The sequence below is a fragment of the Rousettus aegyptiacus genome, unplaced genomic scaffold (assembly GCF_014176215.1).
Source record: "Rousettus aegyptiacus isolate mRouAeg1 unplaced genomic scaffold, mRouAeg1.p scaffold_m13_p_13, whole genome shotgun sequence".
NCBI lineage: Eukaryota > Metazoa > Chordata > Mammalia > Chiroptera > Pteropodidae > Rousettus > Rousettus aegyptiacus.
Genome location: NW_023416288.1, coordinates 34,880,253 through 34,892,889, shown reverse-complemented (window position 1 = coordinate 34,892,889; position 12,637 = coordinate 34,880,253). Strand labels below are relative to the sequence as shown.

The following is a 12,637-nucleotide window of genomic DNA, read 5'->3' as shown; positions in this document are numbered from 1 at the left end:
GAGGCAGCAAGAGCTCACTCGGGTTTCAGGTTGTCCTCATGAACTATGGCTTGTGCTTCTGTGTTCCAGCTTGTCATGAATCTCCTCCGTCATCCCTTCCTGATTCTGCTCTGTGGACTTCAAATTGCAGCTTCAGTTTAACCACCTTCCACACTGTGTAGGGTCAAATCTCCATAACAAATTCCTTTCTATCTCTATTTCTAACTCCAATCTCATGATTCTGATTCTCTGATTGAACCCTGATAGAGACTGGGATAGTGACAGTGTGAAATGAAAAGCAGATTGAGAACACTATGCAACTGAGAACACGGGCTGCCTTCAATGGATAAGAAAGGATGAATCAGAGTGCAGAGCCAGGTTCATGGAGAAATTATCCCATGTAGGAGTAAAACTGTGTTCTAATCAAAGAACTTTTTACATTTTCCTGGTCGGACTTCATAATCGCTATGAACCAGTGATGTCTATATATTTATTCTCCCCACCCCTTTTGAACAGGAATGTCTATAGTGGTTATCATATGCCTGTCTCACCATTGTAAGTTATATTGGGAGCAGATAACTTGTCTTTTTACTTCATATATCTTTAATCAAGAGAACTGTACTTGAGGAGCTGTATTTAAGAAGCATCATCCATACCTGGACTTTACTGTGATGAGATTCTGGACTTTGAGCTGATGAGACTTTGCAGGTGGCTTTGAGAAGGGATGGGTGTATTTTGCACCAGGAGAGATGTGAATCATTGCGGGCCAGAGAGCTGACTATGGTAGTCAGCTTTCCATATGGCCCCAGCGATTTCTACTTCCTGGTATTCATAGCCTTTTGTAGTCCCTCCCCACTATATACCAAGTCTTTGTGATCAGTAGAATATGGCAGCAGTAAAATTATGCCATTGCGAATATTAAGTCATAAAGACATTGCAGCTTCTGTCCTGGTTGTCCTATCTCTTGGATCACTTGCTCTGGAGGTAGCTAGTTGTCTGTCAAGAAGGCACTTGAGTAGCCCTGTGGAAAAGTTCATGTGCTGAAGAACTGTGGTGGCGTTTTGCCAACAACCAAAGAGGAGTGAGGGATCCCAAACAACAGTCTTGCGAGAGAGCTTTCTTCAAAGTTGATCCTCTAGTAATGGCCAAGTCTTCAGTTGAGTGCAACCCAGCCTATGACTTGACTGTAACTTCATGGGAGACTCTGAGTCAGAACCATCCAGCTAATCTACTCATGGATTTGGACCATCAGAAACTGTGCGAGATACTGTTTGTTTTAAGCTATGTTTTGTTATGCAGCAGCAGACAACTGATACAACACATGTCTATGAAAGCCAAACAAAAGGAAGATAAGGTAGGCAGAGGAAAATAGTGTTTTAGCTCATTGTTCTTTTTCAATGCTGGTTTAGATTCTTTTAAACCTAGGCCTGTGGGCAAATATTTATTTAGCTCAGCTAAATTTGAAAGATGTAAGGAAGGGGATTAGCTTTAGTTATAGGGAGATATACAGTCGTGTGCTAGGTAACAACATTTTGGTCAGCGATACCCCGCATATATGACAGTGGTATACCATATAGCCTAGGTGTGTTAGTAGGCTCTATATCTAGTTTTGTGTAAGTAGTTATTCTATGATGTTTGCACAATAATGAAGTCACCTACCAACACATTTCTCAGAATGTATCCCCATTGTTAGGCAGCACATGACTGTATATATACCTTCTTTGAACTGGAGGACTTTTGAGAAGATAGATCATGAGATTTTCCCAGAGTCTTATCTCTTTGTAGAATGTTAGAGTAGCTACTACCTCTGTTGGGTTGAGATTGAAAGTTTCATTTATTATTTATTTTTGCCTAATATAACTAGTTTAAAGAATGTAAAGTATGATTTGATTCCTTCCTAGATTTGGTTATGGAAACGAGAAATAAGAATATATTTCTTCTAGCCTCTGTTTATTTCTCTTTTTGTCTTATATTCAATTTCAGTAGCTTTAACAATAAACAGTAAAAATGATAGAGTATACAAAGCATTGCCCCAGTGAATTCATCATGAACCTGTGTCTGAGAATGGTTTCCTAAATAGGGTAAATGTGTTTCATACAAAAAGTCCATTTTCTGTTATTGCCTTTTTTATTTGCACTACTAGATGCTATATATTTTAAGGCAATCTTAATAGTTTCCTGTCTCTCAGTAACAAGAATGACTTGTCATAATGAGCAGTGTAGACACTGTCCATTTGATCCACTCCAGAAAGCTGTCTCTTTGATATAAGAGCAAATCACCTCAATTCCTTTGTGGAATGAGTGGAGTATAAATAAATAAATGAGACACAAGAAAAAAAAATATCTAGACAGTTCTATCAGTAAGAAACAAAGGATAGGAACATTTGGAGGACTACTTTAATAAAAAAAAATGTGACAGGACAAAGAATTATATGTGATAACTGTAAAGGGAGGAAGAATCCTCACTAATATAAAATGTCCATGAAGTAGTTTCTTCCTTCTTTAGGAAGTAAGATAATTTTGTAGTTTAAGAATAATAATTCTCAGTTCTTTGAAGTTGGAGGACACTATGTTGTAAAATGACTCTATTCACTTTTACTGCCACCCAAAAGAATTCTAATTCTGTTTTCTATAATTCGTCACATTTATAAATCTGAGTAGGAATTTCAGATTCCAAAACAAAATAAGTTTGTTTTGTGGTTGTCTTTTTGTTGTTATTTTGCATGTTTTACTTCAATTGTAATTTTTTTTGTGGTTTGTTTTGAGAAGACTCCAAAATGTTCCAAATTTTTCTTTTACAATTTGTATGTCATGTGCCTTTTAGAGAATTATTCAGAAATGTCATTGCATTTGACTATTTAATTTTTTTACTATTACTGTCTGAAACTTTTCTGGTATGGAATATTAATAGAACCATTATTTTGTGTTAGGTTTAGGGTTCCGGGGGGGGGAAGGGGATGTAAGTAATGGCAAATTTTTAGCGTTATTGGAGCTGGAAAGTTGTCAAGTGATTCTCAAAATCAAATATCAGAATGTCTAGCATCAGAACCACCTACAAGGCTTGTTTAAAATTAAATAATTAGGTCCCATCTAAATTGATGAATCAGAATCTCTGGGAGTGGGAATTGAGACTCTGTATTGTAATAGATTCTCTCTGTGGTTCTAATGAAAACTAAAGTTAAAGGGCTACAGATATAGTGAGGGTTGGAGGGTAGAGGAATAAACAATTTACAATTTACATTGCGATTGGAGCCACGATAGAATCTTCAAAATATAGTAGTAACATCTAGGAAAGAGCTTTGCCATGTCAGTTCCTTTCTTTCTTTCTATCTACCTACCTACCTACCTACCCTACCTACCTGTCTGTATATATGTAAATATATGTATACACACACACACACACACACACACACACACACACGGCACCAGAACGTGCCTTTTTGGGTTTTAGAAAACACTTGTAAGATTTACAGATAGCAAACAGTAAGTGTTTGTTGACTAAACGATCAGGTTGTAGAGAACCTATTTTATAATTTTATAATTTACAATTTTATAATTTCATTCTAATTACCATCAATATGATGCTTATAGTAGTATCTACTGTCTATTTAGCTTTACTTTTATTATTTTTTTAAACTCAGAATAGTGACCGTACTCCCCAGTTTTAGTTTGTAGTGGGGGAAAACCATCACCCAAGCATCGAGTTAGGGAGAAGAGTATGTAAGAGCCAATCAGATCGCTCCCTGGGGCAGCTCCTCTGGAGCCACAGGGAGGATTGGCGGAAGATGGGACTTTCCAACCTTCATTCAATCGGACAAAGAAGGCCCCGGTAGTTCAGGACGGTCGAAAATTCCTTGTGGGTTACTAGGCGAGGTGTTCAACTTCGGCGGTGCTGACCCTTGGCCAGAAGGCCTCTTAGTCGTAAGATCTGGAGGCACTACGGCTACCTTATTTTCCAATGTCCTGTTGAAATGGTCAGCAGTTGGTGCCAGGAACCAAAATGGCGGCAAGGCGCTTCAGGGGCAGGATCAGGTGATGCAGCCCAGTCGCCTCCTTTCCCACTGGTCGCTCCTCCTCCAGCTCCCTGACGTACAGTGGGCGTGGCCTGTCCAGAGGTTCGTTTAGGAGGTTAAAAAAAACCAAGGCTTACGTATGCGCAGTTGGGTCCTTCAGGCCTTCGGCTTTTTTTTTTTTTTTTTTTAAATATTTTCGCCCCGCCCATCGCCCCGCCCGGATCTGCCCGGTGGGGTTGGGCCGAGAGTCCGGCAGCTGCTGGCTAAGGCTTCAGTGACTTCCTTGTTGTGAACCCCGGCCCGGCAGTGTCCGGAATCTTAGCCCCGCTGTGCTCACCCGGACCTCTAGCTAGAGTCTAGGTCGCAGCCGCAACCCCAGCCCGTCGGTTACCCTTTCAGGTCCTTTCCCCGCACGCCCCGCGCTCCCTAATATGCCCAATCCCAGCAGTACCTCCTCTCCCTATCCCCTCCCTGAAGATATTAAGAACCTGTTGGCAGGTAAAGAGCGGGAAGGGGGCGGGTAACTCTTCAGGGGCAGGGGCGAGGGGACGGCGAGCCTCTGGGGACAGCAGCATTCAGAGTCTCTGCCCTCCCTTCCCGCGCTCCCCGCATCTCCTGGCCTGTGGGAGTGGGACTGGGAGTGGGGAGAGGGGGCTGAGAAAGGGAGGGGGCGTGTGTGTGGAATTTTGGTGCTGGATGGTGGGGAAGCCCTGGTAGTTGGATTACACTATTGTGTATGTATTGTAAAAACGCCGTGTGGGGGGTGGGGTGGCGGAGAGGGAGAGGGAGGGAGGGAGAGAGAGAGAGAAGAGAGAAGAGAGAGGAGGGGGGGCGAGAGAGAGAGAGAGAGAGAAAGAAAGAGAAAGAGAAAGAAAGAGAGAAAGAGAGAAGGAGAGAAAGAAAGAGGAAAGGGGAGAGGGGAGGGGGGGGCAGAGAGAACATGATAATGAATGCAAGTGTGAGAACTGTGATGGGATCAGTAGCCAAAGAAGTAGTTCTTTGGTGTCCTGGCCAGTGGAGAAGGATGTAAAGATGCAAAGAGATGTTTGAGCTGCAGGGTTAAGGGTTAGGAGTTAGGGGATGGAAGGGTTTGTCATTTCTGAAACTCCCATTTTTCTTGAACATTCAGTTCACTCATATTTAAGACTTTGAAAGAGGGCCTGATTCTCAAATGGCCACTACTCTTCAATGCCGGAGTAACATAATAAAAAGGAAGGATGTGTTAAAGTCCAACTTCCTGTGTCACATGATGAAAATACTTCATCTTTGCACCCTCATCTTCCCCTTTCCAGTTTTAAATGACCATTTATAGGAACTTGCTTTAGGAGTTAAGGATGCAGTTCTTCAAGGCTATTTACTAGATATGGAAATGTGTATTTCACTAAGAGCCAATGGAAATTTTATATTTTTGCACAACGTAGAAAATGTGTTAGGGTAGCACAAATCTTACCCTGATGCTCTGGAATTCTTACCATTATTCATTTTGTCATGCGTACATCAGAATTCTGGAAACTCAATTTTGATAGTTTTACTTTAGTTGTCTCTTAGGCATTTCTCTTTCAATATTGGCTGCTAATACCTGATTAAAAGAGTTTCTCTTAGATGTCTATGTTAAGTTTGCTTATTTGAACGTTTAAAAGTAATTTGGAATGTGACATTTTAAATAATATGTTATTGTTATAGTGTGAGACCAAATCTAATACTGTTACACTGTTTTGGTGGTTGGTATCATGAATGTGATAGAGAAAATAAAACCAGTAGTGTGTGGATGTAGACTTATGTTTGTGTGAACATGACTACAATGTGATTAATGCATTTGTGGTGGGATAGTGTTTTACTTTAAGAAATGCCTGTTGTCATTAATGGATACCACTAAGGGAAATATCAAAAGAATTGTAAAGACTGATTTAAGGCAGCTTTCATTCCATTATATGAGAGTGCCACATGAGTACTATTTTGTTTTACTACAGTTAACATTTTTGTTGATGGAATTGCTTGTTTAGAGTATTATTTTAATAACCAGATCAGAGCAGAGTTTGTCATTACTCCAAAAAATAGATGTCACCCTTTTCAGGATATTCTAAGTCTAGGTCTGAATTTTTTTCTCTTTTTTTTAGGTATGAAATTTTGAATTTAAGAAATAACAGACAGACCTCTAGGCGCATGATTTTAAAGCTTGACAGCTTCCACAGTAACCAGTTTGCTATTTGGATCCAGTTATAAATTTGCAGATAGTATGATAAAAAGGTTATGAGACCCTTTATCCTCTGATCCCCACAGACTGCAGGTGTTTCAAGTGGCCTTTATTTGAGTAATTTAACTGACAGCTTAGAATTACATAATATTTAAATTATTTGCCAGTGCTAACTTCTGTATACTTTACCCATCTCTCTTTTTAGTCAGAAAATATACTTGCATAATGTATGAAATCAGCACTTTAAAAGTTATCTTATTGACATTTCCAATATTTTATATTATTAAAGCAAATTACATATTAAAACACATGAAATATTAAAACATTAAAATTTTGGAGATTGTAAATTTGACTTACATTTTTAGAGCACATTTTCAAGAGGTATAGATATGAGGAAAAATATTTTTTAAAGAAATGAAACAAGTGAAACTAATTTTCATTTTTCTTTTTAACGTATTCAAAGATGACTCTTAACATTTTATGTTTGACTGTAATTAAAATCTTTTTGGGGTAGGGAAGGTTTCAAGAATAAAATGTTCTCAGCAGCTTTTTCAAAATTTTCATACAAAAAAATCTGGATTGTGCATGATGATTTGCATAATTCTAATGTATTGGGTAATAGTACAAGGTTAGATTTAAAATTACTCAACTGTAGAGGAAGAGTTGGTTTTGGTTTGAATTTTAGAGATATTACTGGCTTACTTAGTTCTTTCTTTGAAACTCAGAATGGAGATTTTGGAGTGGTGGTCGTAATTAACAGTTAAGTGCTCCTAAAGTTCATGGCACTATGCTAGAATTCCAAGGCAGAGAAGATAAGGAACTAAACTTTCCTGGTGTTTAAAATCCCTTGCCTTCAGAAAAAAGAGAATATAAAGTCAAAAGATAATGTCTTTCAAAATGATGTTGCGTGGGCATTTTTTCTTTGTGGTTCATGTGCCTGTGATGCAAATCATTATGTGTCATGTGTGGTAAATGTTTTGACATTTTGACTGCTTGTTACAGGTATACAGATACACTCTCATCAATACAGATACACTCTCATCAATGTAATATTTTCTTCATTATTTTTCTTTCTGATTATAATAGTTTGGGGCTTCTCTTTTAATACTTCCCTCTTCTTCTCATTCCTTTCCCCTTAAAAAGAAAAAAACATTCTATAAAAATGCGAAAACCATAGAGACTATCATTTTTAATTCACATTTAATGATACGCTTGAAAAAGTGGCTATATAGTTTGACTGTTATTTATGTTTTTGTGGAATCAGTGTGTTAAATCTCGAAAGCTTACACTTTTTATAAGTGTTGAATTATTTTGTTTATGAGTAGAAAAAGGGTTACAGATTTTTGTTGTTAAAGGCAAATTTTGAACTGGCATATGGTACTACAGGCAACCTTTAATTTTTTTCACAACAATGGAAGAACAGGTTTAGCCTGGATTATTAGAATCAAAGGATAATCCCAAATCTTGTCCATTTACTCTTCTTCGACATCCAAATATTTTGACTAGGACTAAGCAGCAAGAATAATCTTGATGTATATGAGTTTTTCCTCCATGCAGTCAAGAAAGTGAGAGGAACCAATCACTGCCACACCAGCCTCCTTCATTTGTTTAATCACCCTTTGACTATTGGAGTGTTGGTGGTTTGCAATCAGATATTCTCATTCATTTGTTTTTAGGACAACACATTTAAAAAGGAAAGCTGTAAGAAGATGTTGATTTCTTTTTATTAAATTAGAAAATGAAACCAGTGTTAAAAGAAATAGTGGATATCAGGACTCTGAAAAATCAAAACTAAACCAAACCAAACAATAAACAAAGTGGCTATATGGTTTCTGCCAAGTGCCTTGAGATTTTGTTCATCTGGCAGTCCTGTATTGAAATATTACATTTTTTCATATTGGGGATTTTCAGAACATTTTTTTCTAAACCTTTGTACATTATAATCGACAATCTTTTTAGGGGCACTAAGTAAAGAATGCAATTTGGTTGAAATGGAGGTAGAATTTTTTTCAGTGCTGAAAATAATATCGTTTGATTTCTGCCTTTCCAAAGTTCCATTTATGATTTAGTCAACATTTTGGCTTTATTTTTCCTATGAATATTATTTATACTATATCTCACGTCCCATCACTTTCTTCTGGTGCATTGCCTGAGTATGTAAAGGGAAGAGTGCCACCTACTGAGTCACCAATAGTCACCTACTTCTTTAGCACCTGGATTTTCCTACAGAGCAAGAACAAGCTTGCCTCATTTTGGCAGTCAGAACTAATGAGCATAATGTTGCTATGAGAACATTTATCTCAAAATGAAATCAGTCTATGACACCTCTAAGATTTTCTCTTCTAGAAATAAGAAAATGTGTGTGTAAATCAAGGGACCAGAAATTCGCAGTTTCTTGTTTGAGTCAAATAACATAGAATTAAGATGTGATATTAGAAAAATTATTTACCTATCTGAAGCATATGATATTCTACTTTTTCTTGGGAGGGAGTTTTTGGCTGGCTTATTTTCCACATGGCTTTCCATTGGCAGTATTTTCATTTCAGATTACTGAACTAAGACTCTTGATAGTATGTGCAGTTATTATAGTTATTCAATCCAAATTATCACTGATTTTCTTTTTAAAAAAAAGAATCTAAATATACTAAAAAATGTATGTAGAAAATTTCCAAATGGGTTTATCTGTATGTTATCAGCACTAAAGTATTACTAGAAAGAAGATAGAAACAACGGAGTTGGAAAATCCTCTGGTGATTTGAAACACAGTTCAGTTGTCTCTCATAAATTTAAGATTAAGTGTCATAGATGGGTGATAAAAGTGGCATAGGCTAGTTTTTATATACTCATTATTCACTTAGTTTGTCCTTTTCAATTAAAGCCAAGTCTATTTTTTTTCATTCCATTGAGTTTACATTTCTTTTTCAATCACATGCTGAACACATTATAATAGATACTGCCTAACAGTGAATATAGTGTAAATCTCAGACTAATGTGTATTCACTGTGGCTTCTTTGAAAATGTTTGGTAAAAAGATTTTGATTATTATAAGGTGCTATTTATCAAAGTCAGCTTTTAGAGGCGAAAGATGTTCATCCCTATCCTTCAACATCCCAATGTTCTACCAAAATAAATCATTTAAGCCTCTAAAACCAATTTTGAAAATTTTGTCAGATAATTGGATTGTCAGACTCAGGTGTGTTTTCTGTGAGAACTCCTTGTGCTTGTTCATGTCTCTTCTATGTTCACAAAGTCCACAGTGCAGCTATAACCTGTAAAAGTGCTAGGTAATCAAGAGAAAGACATTGATTAGAGCAATCAATAACTTTTCAATTAGCCATTTTCCAGCTTTGGGCATTCGGCACCATTGATCAACATGTACCCAGTTTAATTGATTTTTATGTTTCACCAGTAGGTGTTTGGTCAGGTCATACCCCCTTTAACAGAGAAGAAAAGCATGACTTTTTGTTCTGATTTCAGCTTAAATTTGGCTGGGATCCTTACTACATTAAGTTTGGTGATAGCACCTCAGCGAATACAAACTGAAACCTGGCCCAAATCATAAAGGAGTGAAAGATGTGGAATTAAGTAGTAAAGCCATTTGGGGTGTGGTGTGATTGGTTTTACACTTATTTTATTGATCTGGGGCTGAGCAAACGGTAGTGGATTCAGTTCAATTCTTGCTTCCCTCTCCTATATAATTCAGGCTATCGCAGAGGCTGTGTGTGTGTGTGTGTGTGTGTGTGTGTGTGTACGCGCGTGCGTGTGTGTGTGTGCGCGCACGCGCGCATGCCTCTCGGAGGTATTGTGTGGTTGGAGAGCAGGCTTAAGGCACCAGGTGTTACCTTCGTGACTTGTTTACACCGTCCAGCCTGGAACTCGTATTCCAGGCTGTTTGCTTGTGGAGGATGGTGAGGGCAAGTGGTCAAACATCCGCTTTTCTTCAAGAGTGGGAACCTGTGCTATGTACTCAGTCAAGAAGCCAACAGTTTTTTTTTATTGTTTGCAAGAATTAAAAAATTGGTTTAACAACATTGTGTGGTTTCACCTTTTCGCTATGTATGGAAGTTGGTAGAAAGCAGTTAGTGTGTGTGTGTGTGTGTGTGTGCACGCGCGCGCGCATGTGCCTGTTAGATACCTGTCTTAGCCACTCAAGACTCTAAGGGAAGATGGGGTGGCGGTTTTTCTAGGGGGTCCACATGTTTAGGGAGTCTATAGGTACAGAAAAATGGGAAAAAAGGACAATGGGAGTACCATTTGGTAGTTTGGTTTGTGCAAAGCGTTTCCCTGAAGGGGTGAGGTGGCTTTTGAGAGGTTTCTAACTTAAACTGCTTGAGGATTGCTGAGCCAAGACATGATCCCATTTAAAAATTTTGTTTCCAGACCTTAACATTTATCTACAGTGCAATTGTAAATCTGATCTATTCAGAGACCCTTTCCCCCAGATCTTTACGGTTGTACTGGGAGGTGAGGTTTGTTCCTGACAATGCTGAAGGTGTAACAGGAGCAAAAATCCTCACCACATTTCCATTCTCTGGGATAACTTTTTCCTCGCTGATAACTTGGGGGAAGAGGCTGACGCAGAGGACTAAGTCTGGGGATGCCGGGGTGCTGACCTGCGGTCCACACAGCTGCGGGTGGGGCGTTGGGGGTAGTTAGACCTGGCGCGTGGGGGGCACCCGCGAACTGCACGTTCTCCTCCCGGGCGCGGTAGGTCCCCGCTTTCTCCTCTCCGGTGATGTGTGCGCGTGTGCGTGGAGACGAGACCCCTCCTTCCGAGGAAGAGGAATTCTAACCAGGCCAAGAGGCGAGAGAGGAGGCAGGCTGACATTTCCTTGTAATCGAATTACGGCCCTTCCCGAATTACAGGCAGCCTGGAGTCAGTGAAATCTACATACTAACCGAGGGACACGACCCCTGAGGGACGGTGGAAGAGGGCTGCCGCGCTCGCTCGTTTACCGTTTGCAGGGCTATTCAGAGCACAATAAAAAGCTTCAAATCTCTTTTCCAACCAGCCAGAGGAGCGCTTGATTCGCTCAGGACTTTTATTGCTCGCTTTTGAAATATTACCCTGGCTCTGAGCTACAAAGCCCCTGATCCAGTCCCATTTGTCTGGCGAAGACGCTGCCTCCAACCCGGTGCTCCCCGCTCACAGCTCCTGTGACGGAAACCCTGGGGTTTAACACTCCGAGGGGCGAATGTCGCGGACGGAGGAGCCCGAGCATCTCCCAGTAAAGCCCTAGTAACTTTGCAGCGCTCGCCCTGTCTCTGCGTGGGGACCCGGCCGCAGGCCCCCGGCACGTCCAGCGGGTCTCCTGTACCTGGAAGAGGCTCCTTTCGTTGGACCCAAAAATAAATGGGCTGAGTGGAGATTTTAAGAAGGAACTCAGATTTCAAAAACTTAAACACTTAGTCGAGTCAGTGGGCACCAGCAAACTAAGATTATTTAAAGAATCGCTTCCACCTTAAAGTTCTTATTTGTTAAAAAAGAAAGAAAACTGCAAAGCAGTTTCTACACTTTCTACCTCTTTGGAGAAGTACGTTTTTTAAAGTCAAGGTTTATTTAATCTTTTTAGTTGCCTTGAACCCTTTTTTTTCTGGGACAAGTTTAGGGAAAAATACATTAAGTCTACTCTAGAAAAGATCTTTTCCCTTGTCTAATCTCTGAATCTCCTCTCCCTGAAAAAAACAACTACCATAGATATTTTCCCCCTTCAGTCTCACTCTCAACAAGTATTTCTTCATAAAATAGTAGCAGGGATCAGTATTTAAATAGTAGCAGGGATCAGTGTTGGGGGGTGTTAGGAACTGCTGTATAGAACATTGCAGCTTTTTATGGTTTCTGTTTTTATAGAAATGAAATGACCTTTCAAAGAAATAACTCTTGGGCTGTAATTCGTTCTGTTATTGCTTCCGGAGATAGAAAATAGATCCCGTTTATTTAAACTTGGATTGTGTAATGAAAATGTAAAATAGGCAATTAAATACTCGTGGATGAGGGAATTAAAGACAAACACTGAGTGAAAGTAACATTAAGCAGACTCTTCACCAATCATTGTGCCAGTGGTTCTTACAAGTACAGGGTCCAATTGGAAGAATCAGCAGTAAAAACGCTACCCCTTTAATTTCACTTCTTAGGAGACTTATTGTAACCATCTCAGAGAAGCCAATGATCTTTTCCATTTCAGCAGATATCTGAATGTCCAAAGGTAGTTGGCTCCTCTGGCTTCAAAATTTAAGGAGTTTAGAGGAGAGCACCTTTTTTTTTTTTTTTTTTTTTAATGTTCATTATTTTGAACTCATTTTAGAAGTCTTAATTTTTGCACTGGTATTGGATTTATGTTTCTATATACCCTTCTTCAAAAACGTGGACAGCTCAAGGAGAGTTGCCGTGACACTTTGCTTTCATTTTGTTTTGATACTTAACTTTTAATATTAGTCGTTAATAGACTTGA

At 39.1% G+C, this 12,637-nt stretch overlaps 1 protein-coding gene across 4 annotated transcripts in view; it reads left to right on the top strand.

Annotated features, from left to right (window-relative positions):
- The first annotated feature begins 4,227 nt into the window (after positions 1 to 4,227).
- SKAP2 (src kinase associated phosphoprotein 2) overlaps positions 4,228 to 12,637 on the top strand; it is a 151,284-nt gene continuing 142,874 nt past the window's right edge. For 3 of the 4 annotated variants that reach the window (XM_016135932.2, XM_016135931.2, XM_016135930.2), the window contains exon 1: positions 4,228 to 4,489. In XM_016135932.2, coding sequence (XP_015991418.1) covers positions 4,423 to 4,489 — 67 coding nt within the window. In that variant the 5' untranslated portion in view covers positions 4,228 to 4,422. The remainder of the gene's footprint in view (positions 4,490 to 12,637) is intronic. The other variant, XM_016135929.2, reaches the window with a different exon arrangement.